General features: G+C 41.7%; 1 protein-coding gene and 1 pseudogene across 17 annotated transcripts in view; one reads left to right on the plus strand and one right to left on the minus strand.

Annotated features, from left to right (window-relative positions):
- ZNF235 (zinc finger protein 235) overlaps positions 1 to 15,205 on the plus strand; it is a 32,615-nt gene that overhangs the window by 366 nt on the left and 17,044 nt on the right. For 2 of the 17 annotated variants that reach the window (XM_011367992.2, XM_011367994.2), the window contains exons 2-4: positions 1,811 to 1,873; positions 3,881 to 4,007; positions 4,489 to 4,575. In XM_011367992.2, coding sequence (XP_011366294.1) covers positions 1,859 to 1,873; positions 3,881 to 4,007; positions 4,489 to 4,575 — 229 coding nt within the window. In that variant the 5' untranslated portion in view covers positions 1,811 to 1,858. Of the gene's footprint in view, positions 1 to 265; positions 388 to 414; positions 571 to 610; positions 1,874 to 2,391; positions 2,470 to 3,834; positions 4,008 to 4,488; positions 4,576 to 15,205 lie in introns of those variants that run through there. The other 15 variants (XM_023535276.1, XM_023535283.1, XM_023535279.1 and 12 more) reach the window with 15 other exon arrangements.
- Positions 2,600 to 2,718, minus strand: LOC111744652 (annotated as a pseudogene).

Here is a 15,205-nt window from a genome sequence, read left to right on the forward strand (position 1 = left end):
CAAGCTTCGTTTTTCTCTCTTAATCTGCTACGGATTCAAGAATTCGCAGCTATTTTCTCATAAGCTTTAAGAAATGAATAAAACAAAAAGGTATCTGCCAGTTACAGTGCCACAGAAGTGACTCAAACCGAACTCTACAGTTAAGACAGAAGCCCGCGGGTGAAAAGTGCGGTCCTGCGAGCTGCATCCTGGGAAATGTGGTCCGGGAGCGCGTAGACTCGGAGGCGCCTTCCCTTGGGGATTCTGGGAAGTGTAGTCCGGCAACCGTGTGTAGTCGGAGGCACTTCCGCTCCGGGAAGGCGAGGTCCGGGCCGAGATTGCGCGCGGTGAGGTGCGTTCACACTGCATCCCGGCGGTCCCTCTTACCCTCCTCGGCCTCGGCGTGGGGTAAGCAGTGAACTTGTCCTCGCTCTCTGGTGCGGGACGCCGTGGCTGGCTGCAGAAGGCGGACCCGGAGTTGGTGCGCGTCCGTTCCGCTGGGGCTCTCGCGACGGGGCGCGCGTGCGGGAGACTTCGAGTTCTAGGATCTCCCTCACTCTCCACTGCCCCAGCCCCTTCGGAGACCCACCGGTCGGCTCTGCCTCTTCGTGATAAAATGTTGGGTGAATTACTTGATCCCTCCTTGCCTCAGTTACTCTTGGCTAAAAAGGGTCGGTTCCTTCCTAGTGGTGTTCTTGTGAGAATATTAAAAGCCGAAAAACAGTGCCTAGTAAAATGTTGGCTGTTGCCATCAATTCCGTTATAATAATTCCGATCAGGAAGGCGCCCCGTTATTTGGAAGCTCCCGCGAGCCCGGGATGGGGTCGGAGCGCCGGCTGCAGCCGCTGCTCGCTTCTCATGCCCGATGCGGGGCTGCACCTGGTCGCTTTGCAGCCTCTTGTTTGGGAAGGAGAGTGATCTTCAGCTGGGTCCTGGGGAACGTCCTCTGGGGTCTATCCGGGCCGGAGAAAGTCGTGATCTGGGCTTCGCGGGGTGCCTGACGACTGCACGTGCGGTGAGGTCTTAATAAGCGTGCAGTGCTGTGCCATAACCCGGTGTCGTTGGTTTAAATGCGACGGGATTTCTTAAGGCTTCGGTTTTTATTAGTCATTGTTTAACTTCTCGCATGGGTGAGAAGAAACTTTGTTGAAGCTTTTCCAGCTTAGTAACATTTGCAAGTAATTACATCTGTTAGAAGGGAAGAATCTGGCACTTCAACCATCATTACCAACGATGGTCTGTGGGACAGCCGTCAGAAGAATTAGACTTTTCTAAGAGTAATAGTAACTCATGGGACAGAATGAATTCTAGGTTTCTTAGAAGATTCATTTTCTGGAAAGCGCTTTCACAGGAACAGTTTTATGAAACATAAAACCACTGCGTATCCAGCTGCAAGAAATTGGGCATACCGGCATTATTATGGTCACTAACAGGTGCCTGGAATGAGGCGCGAAGAGATTAATAACTTGCTCAAGGTTTACGCTGCTAGGGAGTAAGTAGAAAATAATAAGTAGAAATGCTAGAATTTGCACTTGGGCATTTTGGCCCCATTAAGTGATACTGCCTGCATGTTTGCCTCTCATTTCCTCTGATACACAGGCTCAAGAATGCTCTGGAAGCTACAAGAAGCACTTAGGTTAGGGCTGTTTTAAGGATTGTTCATGAACAATGGCAGGTGGCTGATGGGACCCAGGAGAAGCTAGAATCCAGCCCTGTCTCACTAAGGTTTGTGGCCACTGCCTAGAGGGACACCTCTTCCTGTTCCCACGAAGTGTCACATAAACTAGCAGCACCCCAAGCATCTCTCTCATGATGGCTTTCCCTTCCCCAGTTTGCCTTCCCAGAACTCTGCTTTTCCTCAAAAGGAAGAGGAGAAAAAATGACCAAGTTCCAGGTGAGTTGGGTTTTCCTTTCTGTTTCTTAAAATGACATCTCATTTCACAAAGGTTGGACACACTTTTCTCCTGCACGGGAAGGGTAAAAAGAAACCAGAGGCACTTGACAAATTGTTGTATGCGAGGCTCTTGCTTTTTGCTTATTTCCAAATAATATTGGGAAAATCAATAGGTTTTTTTTTTAATAAAAAATAACTCCCACTTTATAAACATGTTTACAAATTTCTTGTTTATTTTCCCACATTCCTTTTCATTTGCATTTACATGTATGTATTTGTAATAATAGTTTGAGTACTTTTTTGCATTTTTTAAGTTTAATTTTAGATCAACAACTTAAATGGCCACATCGTTTTTCACAGTATACCTAATATTTTCTCCCTTCTCCCTTCCTCTTTATTTATGTGGTTTATGAATTTTGCCATTTTAAAGATGTTTGCAATGACAGTTTTTCTATGTATAACCTTTCTTCCCAAACAGGAATTCTGAGAATTCTACCATTTCTTTTTTCTCTCAAAAGTTCCAGGGACTCAGTTGTTTTCTCACACGTGGTGCCTCACATTTCATGAAAAGAACGTCTGACGGCTTGTTGAAAAGGGTCAGAGCAAAGAATTTTAGTTGTTTTCATTTTATTATTATTATTTTTTTAGATGAGGCCACCTTTGGTTGACTTCACAGATTGCAAGGACCCTGTCAGCTTACAATCCCTTATATTTTTTATTTTTTAACGCCTACAGCACCTGGTTTTCCTAGGTGGTCTCCCATCCAAGTACTAACCAGGCCTGACCCTGCTTAGCTTCCGAGATCAGATGGGATCCGGCTTGTTCGTGGTAGCATGGCTGTAGACTATTTTAGTTGTTTTCAAACAAAAAGCTAGATTTTTAAATTCTAAATTAATTTCTGTATGTGTAGTTAAGTATTTGTTTCATTCTGTTAGTATATTATAAAGAAGCACGTCCTTGGTCTGGTGACACCAGGGAGTTGCCAGGCATTTGCTCCGTGGAACAGCTGCGTGAGGAAATGGACAGTCTTGTCTGCATTTTAACTTAAACAGGCTTGTGAACTTTCGGATGCCGTCCTCAGCTGACACCTAAAAATAAAAGACCAAAACTGAAATCCAAAAGTATAGCTATTTGGGGAAACAGTGCTTCAAGCAGAAACCCAAATAGTGTTCTGATTAGCAGACAAAGGCGAGGGGGATTCTGAGAAAGGGAACAGTTCCATCAATAGGAGGAAGGCATTTCTATAGCTGGAGATAAGCTAACGTAGTGCCGCTTATAAGAATGTCTTTCCTTTTCAGTTCTGCTGTCTTAATGTCTGCTTTCCTATTAGCTTTGCAAACAGTTCTTAGGAATACAGTGCTGCTCTAGGCCCAGCCCAAAGGTTATTTTGCACAGTTTTAACATTCCAGTAAAACTCGCAAGGCAGTTTCCTCCAGGTGGCTTTGTTTATATTATTTTTTACACGCTGAAGTTTCAATTACCTGAGCCAGGAGTTTCAGGTGTCCTGTTAGGGTAAGTGGAGAGACCATTCAGGGGCCAGAGGCCACGTTGCCTGTATACCTGCCATATCTGAAGGGCTGCAGAAATAACATTGCCCTCACCTGCGGTACTACCCAGGGCGAGAAGGAGGTGGGCCCTATTAAGTACTGTTGAGACTGAAGTTAACTCAATTGCTTACAGAACTCCACACTGTCAGTCTAATTGTAAAACGTGTGTATGCCCTGATTTAACAGTGACAGTTCTAGAGACTTTAACTGCATAAAGGGAACCATGTTACATGTACACAGCTTTTTAATTTTTCTTTTCATTCCCTCCTTCCACTCTCATCTCCCGACATTCACGGTGTGACTGAGGAAGGAAAAAAGGGGAACCTCTACTAAAAAGACTTGTTCGGGTCCCTTAGAATCTGGAACAGCTTCGTGCATATCTCTTCCCGCTTCTCAGCGCTGCCCCTCTCCCAGTGCAGGTCGGTCGTGAGATTGAGGTTGCCTGTGATTGGTGTTGTAGGAGGCAGTGACGTTCAAGGACGTGGCTGTGGTCTTCACCGAGGAGGAGCTGGGGCTGCTGGACTCCGCCCAGAGGAAGCTGTACCGAGACGTGACGCTGGAGAACTTCAGGAACCTGGTCTCAGTGGGTGAGGACAGGCGTCCTCTGTCACATGGCTTCAGCCCTTTGAGCAGGGTTTCTTACCCTTGGCACTGTTGACGTTTTGGGCCGATAGTTCTTTGTTGTGGGGACCGTCCTGTGCATTTTAGGGTGTTTAGTGGCTTTGCTAGCCTCATCCCACAGCTTCAAGGTTAGCACTCCCCAGAGGCCAGAGTTTTCCAGACCCTTTGGGACCTAGAGATGAGACTTTCCTACTCTTTGCTCCAAGGCCAAGTGTAAATGAACAGGTGGCTGTGGCTGTACCTGGCTCTTCCTTTCATATATCTTTTTTCAACCTGTGGGTCCTGATCATTGGTGGGTCATGAAATTACTTTAGTAAGTTGCATCAAAATGTTTGATAAACACTGTTTTGGGGGCGGGGTGGAGCCTTAACATCATAGGATTGGCACCCAAATGTTTTGGTACTTTTTACCTGGAAAGTTGTCACTTAGCTCTTCATCTTTTCCCAGGGCATCAGTCCTCCAAACCAGATGTGATATCCCAGTTGGAAAGAGAAGAGAAGCTCAGGACGACGGAGGCCAGCCAGGCTGAAGCGGGTAGGCATTCGGGGGAGCACCGTGCAGGTGGGGTCCTTGTAGGTCATGGCCATTGTTCTGCCTGGGTGATCTGCTCCCCACACAGCAGCCTGAGAGAGTCACACCACATCACTCCTCTGCGTCGCACTGTCCGCTGGCTTCCCATTTCCCTCAGGACAAAACCCAAAGTATTTAAGCTGCCCGGAGGCCCCGTAGTGTTTGTTCAGTCACCTGGCTTTACCTCTACGTTCTTCTGCCATTTCCTCTTCGCCTTGGCTCTGCCAGCCTTGCTGGTTCCTCACACATGACGGTTATGCTTCCACATCAGGACCTTTTACTCTCTTTTCTCTGGCTGGAATGTTGCTTTCCTGTAAACCTCCAGCCCCTCTTACTTATTCATGTCTCTGCCCAGGTGTCATTTCATCCAAGGCCTTCCCTGACCACTCTGTTAAAAATACTGCCTGCCTTCTGATCTCGGAAGCCAAGCAGGGTCGGGCCTGGTTAGTACTTGGATGGGAGACCACCTAGGAAGACCAGGTGCTGCAGGGATAAAAAATAAATAAATAAATAAATAAAGGATTGTAAGCTGACACAGTCCTTGCAATCTGTGAGATCAACCAAGGGTTGCCTCGCCTAAAATAAACAAACAAACAAATAAATAATAAAAAAAATTGTCTTCCCTACTCTCTCCACATCCTTAACTTGGCATTAATTTGCGTCTAACCATAACACCACCAGACTTATTAGCCTATATATACTTTCAGTTGTGGTAAAATATACATAACATAAAATTTATCATTTTAACTGTCTTAAATGCGCAGTTCACTGGCATTAAATACATTCACATTGTTGTGCATCAGCACGCTCCACCTCCAGAACTTTTTCATTATCTCAAACCAAAACTCTGTACACATTAAAAAAAAAACAACAAAAAAAATGACTATCCACTCTCCCTTCATACCAGTCCCAGTGCTTACTGTCTGTCTCTATGAATTTGACTGTTCCCTGTACCTCATTATAAGTGGAATCATACAGTGTTTGTACTTTTGTGTCTGGTTTATTTCACTTAGAATATCTTCAAGGTTTATCCATGCTTAGCATGTGTCAGAATTGCTAAATAATATTGTATGCATATACCACATTTTTTTATCTGTTGATGGACACTTGAGTGGTTTGCCTAATACTTAATTCCTAAGTTTTTTATTCTTTTTGATGCTGTTGTAAATGGAAACGTTTTAATTTCCTTTTGGTTATTGTGAATAATGCTGCTATGTACACGGTTGTGCTTGTATCTGCTCGAATCCCCAGCTTTCCATTCTTTTGTGTATGTACCCAGAGTAGAATTGCTGGATCATACAGTAATTCTGTTATTAATTTTTCTGAAAATGACAGACTGGTTTTCCCACAGCAGCTGTACCATTTTATGTTCCCACCGGCGATGCACAAGGGTTCCAATTTGCCTCATCCTCGCCAATATTTTATCTCCCCTTTTTTAAAATAATAACCATCCTAATGGGCGTGAAGTGGTATCTCCTTGTCTGGATTTGCATTTCTCTAATGATTAGTGATGTTGAGTATCTTTTCAAGGGCTTATGGGCCATTTGTAGATCTTTGGAGAAATGTCCGATCTTTTTCTCATTTTTTAACCAGGTGTTTTTTGTTGTTGAGATTTTTTTAGGAGTTCTCTGTGTATTCTGAATGTTAATCCCATGTCAGATACAAGATTTGCAAGTATTTTCTCTCATTCCACGTGTTGCCTTTTTACTCTTATTGATAGGTTCCTTTGATGCACAAAAGTTTTTACTTTTAATGAAGTCAAACTTATCAATTTTTGTTGCTGTTGCCTGTGCCATACCTGAGAAATCATTGCCGAATCCAGTGTCATGAAGCTTTTTTTTTTTAAGTTGACATTTAATATTATATTAGTTGCAAGTGTATAACGTCATGAAGCTTTTGCCCTGTGTTTTCTTTTAGGAGTTTTATAGGTTTAGCTTTTGTGTATAGGTCTTTGACTCATTTGAGATAATTTCTGTATATGGTGTCATTCTTTTGCACAGATATCCAGTTTCCCAGAATCTTTTGTTGAAAAGGCATCCCTTTCCCCATCGAACAGTCATGGCACCCTTGTCAAAAATCATTTGACCGTGTGTGCAGCGGTTTATTTCTGGGCTCTCTGGTCTATTCCCTTGATCCGTGTGTATCTCTCTCTCTCTCTGTCAATACTACACTGTTTTGATTACTGTCTTTATAGTAAGTTTTCAAATCAGGATATGAATCCTCTAACTTTTTTCTTCTTTCTCAGGATTGTTTTGGCTATTTGGATTCCTTTGAGGTTTCCTGTGAATTTTAGGATAGGTTTTTCTATTTCTGTGTTGTTGGAATTTTGACAAGGATTGCATTGACTCTCTGTATCCCTTTGGGTAGCATCAGCATCTTAACAATATTAAATTTTCCAACACAAGAACATGAGATGTCATTCTATTTTTTAATGTCTTTAATTTATCAACGTTTCATAGTTTTTGGTGTACAAATCTTTCACCCCCTTGGTTAATTCCTAAGTATTTTATTATTTTTGATGCTATCATAAATGGAATTGTTTCCTTAATTTCTTTTTCAGATTGTTCGTTATGTGTAGAAATGCAACTGATTTTCTTGTGTTGACATATGCTTCTACTTTGCCAAATTTATTTATTAGTTTTAACAGGTCTTTGCTTGTTTGTTTGTTGGAATCCATATTCCCAGCCAGGCAGTCAGTCATCTCTCACCCCATCCATCCTGTCCTCTCTGTCCCTCCCTCTAATACTTAAACAATCACATGACCTACGTGAAGTTTTCTGGTACAAGTTTCAAATGTCATATTTACAGAAGTCACTGATACGGCTGTGTAGATAAGGAGATTCCTGTGTAAAAAAAGAGAAGAAATTACTGAAATGTTGACCCTTTTGCAATTCTGAGTAAGTTCAAGTGTAATTTGCATAATTTACTAATACTCTTAACTAATTTATCATGTTATGAGAAGCACTTTATCTGCGTTTAATCCTTAGGTGACGTAATTATGTTTTTTATAGAATGAAACGTAATGCCTTGGAGAATTATCACATAGCTTCTAAATCGGTAAGTCTAGAGTTAGAAACTGTTCGCTCTTAGCAGAGCCCCTGATTTGAGCCTGTTCACATTGTCGCAAATGCCTGAACTGCCAGTTGGCCATTTTCCTCCGAGAGCAACATCGACAAAAGTAGAAGAATTTCAGAAATGTATAAAACCTAGAAAATTAGTTAATTCTAAAATCGTGTATGTGCATCATGGGGACATACATGATAAGAAATGATTTAACGGGATACCGTTTGTAGTCACACAGTTGGGTTCAGTTTTAACTCTCATTATCACATCTCTTTCTGTTATTGAAAATCGACCTGATGCATCAGTTGTCATCAGTCTCTGCTATTTCTGTTTTATCTGTCCTTCCACTTTTGCTGGAATATGTAATACCACCCATAGATATATCAGCATCTATGTGTAACAACTGTCGTCATTCAGTACCCATCTATGATCAGTATGGACTCGTGCATATTTATTTTATACTTTGGGTAATAACCCAGAATTGCATTACGTTACTGCTTTGACTGGAGCTCTTTCAGGTTAGCTCCTAGATGCCTTCCTCATGCCCCTCTCCTTAGGTGTTTTGGAGCATTTCCTTACTGTCTGACTCTACAGCAGGGGTCCCTAAACCCCTGGGCCGCAGACCGGTACTGGTCTATGTTAAAAACCGGGCCACACAGCAGGAGGTGAGCGGCGGGCGAGCAAAGCTTCATCCATATTTGCAGCCGCTCCCCAGCGCCAGCATCACCGCCCCAGCTCTGCCTCAGCTCATCAGGCATTAGATTCTCATAGGAGCACCAGTCCCTGGTCCCAGAAAGGCTGGGGACCGCTGGCCCTACATGATGCCCTGCCACATCTTGTATTCTTGCCCAGCCTTAAACTCAGCCGCTTGTCCAAGGACCTTGATTCCTTTCATTGGAGAACGGCATTGGAAACCAATATCTGTGCACTAGTCAAAAATGCCTTTTAATCAGCCTTATTAAGAAACAATTTACATGTAAAAAATTCACCCTTTTCAAACAAACTCATAATTTTAGATTTATAGAAATATCGCATGGCTAGTATGGAGAGTTGCCATAAACTCTCCACCTGCTTTCCCCCGTCATTAACGCCTTACGTTACCATGATAAATTTGTCAAAACTGCAAAATTCACAGTTGTACATTACTACTAAGTAAACTCCAGACTTTATTTGGATTTTGCTTCTTTTCGGTTAATGTTCTCTTTCTGTCCCAGAATCCAGCCCAGGGTACCACGTTGCATGTAATTTCATTCTCTCCTCGTCTCCTGGGGTCTCTTGAGAGCTTTTCATTATTTCTGTTTTTCATAGTCGGGGAAATTCACACTTTTAAAAAAATTATATTAAAAAAAGTAACAAAATTTACCATCTTCACCATTTCTAAGTGGACAGTTCAGTAGTATTGAGTATATTCACGTTATTGGAGCAATCAGTCTCCAGGACTTTTTTATCTTGCAAAACCGAAACTCTCTGCCCATTGAACCACAACTCCCTGTGTCCTCCTGTCCCCAGCCCCTGGCACCCACCATTCTACTTTGTCTCTGTGCAGATTCACCCTGATCAAGTATATCATTTGATAAGTTGGCAAGTGTATCTATCAGTCATGTAAACAGTACCACAATCAAGATGACATTTCCATGACCCCAGCATTTGCACTCATGCCCATTTACTGTCCCTTCTCACTCCCAGGCAACCAGTGTCACTGTTTTTTTTTTTTTTTTCCCCAAACGTTTATACAAATGGAATCAACAATATATTGTCGTTTTGATCGGTTTCTTTTCTTACAATTTTTTTTTTTTTTGAGATGTGTGTTTCGGTAGTTATTTTTTTTTTCCATTCTGTTGCTGAGCAGTATTTCTCAGTATTTCATGGCGTAGTATGACTTATACCATTTCTTTGTCTATTCATCATTTTGAAGGACTTTTGGGTTGTTTCTCATTTTTAGCTACTGTAACCAAAGCTACTATGAAAGTCGACATTCTGGTCCTTTTTTCTCTTGGGAAAATACATATGTGTGGAATTGGCTGAATCATATGTAGGTGTATGTTTACCCTAGGAAACTGGCAAACTTTTCCACAGTGGCTGTACCCGTTTGCATTCCCACCAGTGGCGTAGGAGAGTTGCAATTGAAACAATCACTCTTCTTAACTTTAGCCATTCTAGTGGATACGTAATGTTTGTTATAGTTTTAATGATGATTAGTGATTTTAAACATCATTTCACGTTTGTCTTTTCAAGTTTATCTTGGCCATTTACACATCTTTCGTGTAGTACCTGGGTTCAGATCTTTGCCCTTTAAAAAAAAATTGATTTGTTTGTCAGTTTGGAAGAATTCTTTATATATTATGGATACACACAGATGCACATTTGTAGGGATTCTATCCCAGTCTGTGTTGCCTTTTCATTTTCTTAATGGTGTCTTTGTAAGCAAATGTCTTTTAATTGAGTAATTTATCAGTTTTTTCTTACGGTATATTTTTGTGTCTTAACAAATCTTCGCGAGCCTCAAAGTTGCAAAGAATTTATCCTATGCCTTTCCCTCCCCCCAAAAAAGTTGTTTTATAGTTTAAATTGTGATACGTTTTGAGTTAATTATTATGTGTGGTATGAGGTAAGGGTTAAGGTTTTTTTGTTTTGTTTTTCTCCGTAGCGATATAGTTTTCCAGCTCTATTCAAAGGCTGATTTTCACACTGAATTACCTTGGCATCTCTGTCCAATTAACTGGCATATGTGTGCAGGTCTATTTCTGCACACTCTATTTGTGTCCATGGGTCTTTACGTAATTCTGATTCTCAGCAGACACTGACGAGATGTCCTGCGATTTAACTCAATTCTGACACCATCTACCTTGAGATGGCATCAGATCCCACAGGTTAAAGGCTCAGTCCTACAAGACTGCGGTCCCCCCACACCCTTTTTCAAACACTAGTCTTGGGTCCGGGGCGTCACCTATGCTTCTGAACAACTGGCTATAGATATGAGGTTCCCACACTCCCCTCCTTGGGTTCCAGTAATCTTCTAGAGCAGCTCACAGAACTCAGAAAAACATTTTACTTTACTCGATTGCCAGTTTATTATTAAAGGATGTGACTCAGGAACAGCCGATGGAAGAGACGCACAGGGCCTGGTCTAGGGGAAGAGACAGAGAGCTTCAGTGGTCTCTTGGGCCACCGCTGCCCCCGTGTTACCGGACAGAGGCTGCAAGTTCAGTGCCCGCTGCTTACAGAGAAGCCAAAAGTGTGAGGCAGCAGGTTTTCACAGAGAAAGGGAGATTTATTCGTCAAGCCAGCCCAATGAGAAACCAGAGACAAAGACCAGATTAGTCTCACAGAACAAAGGCTTGGGATCAGTTTTAAGAGGTGAGGGTAAGGAGAAGTTACGCATATTCATTATTTCTAATTCAGGGGTTCTGATTAGATAGTGTTGGAATTAAGGCATCTAAGGGTAGGGGTGGGGAAGGAACGAGAAAGAACAAAGAAATTCCAGTCTTGCAGAGTTTATATCAGTCCTCTGTATGTCCAGATTTGTTCTCTGCACCTGATCTTCCTTATTGATGGACCCCTTGCTTCTTAATGGGCTCCGGGTGGCAAAAGTAGCACCTCTGCTACTTGGGTCCCATGCGTTTTGGTTCCTTTGTGCTCCCCAGGTGTGCTTAGGAGTATTCAGCTGTTGATTCGGCTTAATCTGGTGGTCTCTGGAGCACTGTGAGGGGGCCTGCTGTTATCTCCTGAAAGACACTTGAAACTAGGAAAAAATAAAAACTGTTAGGGTCTGGTTTCACCTGCATCTCCACATGCTCACCTACCCAGAATCTCCTTGAACCCCCTCCTATTGGGTTTTTATGGAGGCTCTGTTACATGGGCATGATTGAGTAAACCATCAGGCAGTGGTGATTCAACCTCCTGCCCCTCTCCTGGCTCCAGAAGTCGGGGGTTTGGGCTGAAAGATCCAGCCCTCTGATCTCTTTAGTTCTCCTGGCAGCCAGTCCCCATCCCTACATGCTTTGCAAGTCGCCTTATTAACAAAAACTCAGGTGTAGTTGAAGGGGGCTTGTTATGAATATCAAGACACTCATTTCACCTTCTTGCCTCTGAAGCCATTTCAGGAATTGAGGATGAAGGGCCAAATGTAGCAGAAGATGCTCCCATTGCCTGTATCGCTTAGGGAAGTCCAAGGGTTTGGGGAGCTGTCACCCAGGAACCATGGACGAAGACTAAAATATGTATTCATTATAAATCACAGTATCATATTTTATAGTGTTTTATATATAGGAATTATAGATCTTGAATTTTTCACAATTGTTTTATATTTTTGATGCTCTATAAATGGAATTGCTTTTTAATTTCATTTTTCAATTATTTGCTTCTACCATGTGGGAATGCAGTTGATTTTTCCGAATCCGGGAATTTTAAAATTTTTTTTAAGTTAGTTTCAAGTATACAGTACATTGGTTAGACATCTATATAGTTCATAAAACAGTTCTAATTGCTCCCTCCCTCCCCTGACCCTCCACCTAGCCAACATATTAATGCTAACGGCATTCCCTGTGCCGTGCTCCCCATCTCCGTGACCATCCATCAGATACTAATTTGTACCTCTTTAACCCTTCACCCCATTCTCCCAACCCTTCAACCCTCCTCCCCTCTGTCACCAAATTGTCCACCAAATTGTGAGTCTGTTTTTGATTAGTTCTTTTTGTTCCTTAAATTCCGCATATAAGTGAAATCATATGGTATTTATCTTTCTCAGTCTGACTTATTTCACTCAGCATGATAACCTCTAGGTCCATCCATGTCATTGCAAATGGTAGGATTTCATTTTTTTTAATGGCTGAGTAATATTCTATTGTATATATGAACCATAATTTTTTTATCCAATCATCTGTTGATGGGCATTTAGATTGCTTCCATATCTTGGCTCCCATGAATGTCGGAGTGCATAGATCTTTACGAATTATTGTTTTGGTTTTCTTTGGACAAATACCCAGAAGTGCAATTGCTGATATCCATTTTTAATTTTTTGAAAAATCTCCATACCGTTTTCCATAGCATACAGTTGATTTTTGTGTACATTACCCTTGTAGCCTACGGCCTTCCTGTATTCACCTATTCTAGAAGCACTTTTGTATACTCCTGAAGATTTTCCACGTACAGAATGATAACCTCTGCGAGTATCATTTTAGTTCTTTCCAAACTGCATGCCCCGTTTCCTTTCGACCGATGCAGGTAGACGGTATTTGTGCTCAGCGCTTAGTGTGATTCTTCAGTGTTCTCAGTGGGCTGGTTTCTTTCTCTTCCTAGTTTAACGAGCATTTTTATCATGCGCAGGTACGGAATTTTGTCTAATGCTTATTCTCCATGGACTGAGATGAGCATAAGATTTTCTTTCTGCTGTTACTATAGTCAAGTGCACTGATGACTTCACATGTTAAAACAACCTTGCATTCCTGGGATTTACCTCACTTTTTCATTATTCATTATGTAGTACCCTTTCTGTTGCATTTCTAGAAACAAAGATTTTCTCTTGAGATTTTTGCACCTGTGTTAAGTGGGGGTTTGGAGCTGTAAGTTTCTTTGCACTTGACGTCTTTGTCTGCTTTTGATATTGGTATTGGCCTTCTTCAATAACTCGTTTTATAGCCCTGGATGTGATTTATCTCGATGGATTTTTGGGTGTGTATTTGAAAAAAATGTTCCGTAGCTGGGTGCAGTGGTCTATAAATTTCATTTTGAAGTGGTTAATACAGTGGTTCAGATCTTGTATGACTTTACTGATTTTTGTTTTTTGCGGATCTAATTCTCACCTGAGAGAAGTGTTAAAATCTCAGCATCTATTCTTTTGTAGCTTTGTTCCTTTCTGTTTGTTTTTGCTTCATGTAGTTTGGGGTCTGTATTAGACATACATACCTTTTGTTATCTTTTTGCCTAATCGATCCTTCGTTATAAAATGTCTGCGTCTCTAATAGTGCTTCGTTTTGTAAAGTCTCTTTTTGTCTGATAGCTTCTCAAGCTTTCTTAGGCTTTGCATGCTATATTTGTATGATTTATGTCTTTTTCTGTTCTTTTTCTTTTACTTATTCGTATTCGAAATGCGTCTCTTTTGACAGCACATAGTTGGATTTTGCTTTTTATGTACACTGCCAGTCTCTGCGTTTCGATTTTAGGACACTTACATATAACGTAGTTATTGATACAGTTGTGCTTACATTTACCCCGTCTCACCTTTTTTGGGGGGGCGGGTCTCATTCCTTTTATTCATCTGTCCTTTTCTGCATTGTTTTGGGTAAATCAGATATTTTTTGTATGACACTTTCATGTCTCAGTTTGCGTTTAGCTGCCACTTTTCCAGTCCAGGCCTTTGGGGCCTTTCCCGTGTCTGCACAGGTAAGAGCTCTGTCAAGGATGTGGGCAGGCCTTACATTCTGTTAGGGACTCACCCTCTGTGGTCTCCTTGTCTTTGATTTTTCACCTGTAAACTTCCAGCGGTGTTTCTAGCCCTGCATTCTGACCTCTGGCACTTTAAACCGTATGCGGGTTAAGTAATGCACTCAGTCAAAAGAGACTCAAACTCACAAGTCTCAGCCTGTGCTGTCGTGGTCAGCCAGGGAGTGGGGAAGAGCTTATTGCGTCGATCTCACTCCTGGGGCTTTCTTGCTCCCAGAGTGTCCGCTCTGAATTTCCAGCGGTTCCTCAGTCTTAAATTCTGCCTCTTGCCCCCTTGAGCTCTTTTCCTGCCAGATCTAGGGGGTTAATTTGTGGAGCACATCAAAGCAGAAGAAATCCTTAAAAGCCCTACAAAATACTCAAGTCTGTTTGTAATCTCTCCCTCTCTCCCTACTTTCTGTCCCAGACCCTTCCTGAGGCAACCACTGATCTATTTCCTGTTTCTGTTAGTTTGAATTTTTCACAAATGAAATCACACAGTATATATTCTTTTCTTTTTTTTTTTTTTGGTCTTATTTTAGTATAATTTGAGATACACCCATATTGTGGCATGTATCAATAGTTTGTTCCTTTTTATTGCTGCATGGTATTCCATTGTGTAGATATATCACAATTTGTTTATTCATTTACCTGTTGATGGATGTTTGTTTCCAGTTTTTTGCTATCACAAATGAAGGTGTTAAAATATTTTTTCCAGAAGTGTTTGTAAGGTCATAGACTTTCATTTTTCTTGGGTAAGAATCAGGAGTAGAATAATTGGTTGGATCATGTAGTTAGTGTATGTTATTTTTATTACTTTTTTGGGGGGTGGTGTGTGTATGTGTGTGTGTAGTTTTTAAATAGATTTTGTTTTTCACAGCACTTTTAGATTCCCAGCAAAACCGAGCAGAAAATGCAGAGTTCCCACACACACACAGCCCCCCCACTGCTAACATCCCAGCATCCCGTACTGGAGTGGTACATTTGTTGTAACTGACGAAACTATATTGACACGTCATTATCACCCAGAGTCCACAGTTTACGTTAGGGTTCACTCCTGGTCTTGTGCCTCCTATGGCTTTAGACGGTAATGACATCATACAGAATAGGT

Source organism: Pteropus vampyrus, unplaced genomic scaffold, assembly GCF_000151845.1.
Source record: "Pteropus vampyrus isolate Shadow unplaced genomic scaffold, Pvam_2.0 Scaffold138, whole genome shotgun sequence".
Classification (NCBI taxonomy): Eukaryota; Metazoa; Chordata; class Mammalia; order Chiroptera; family Pteropodidae; genus Pteropus; species Pteropus vampyrus.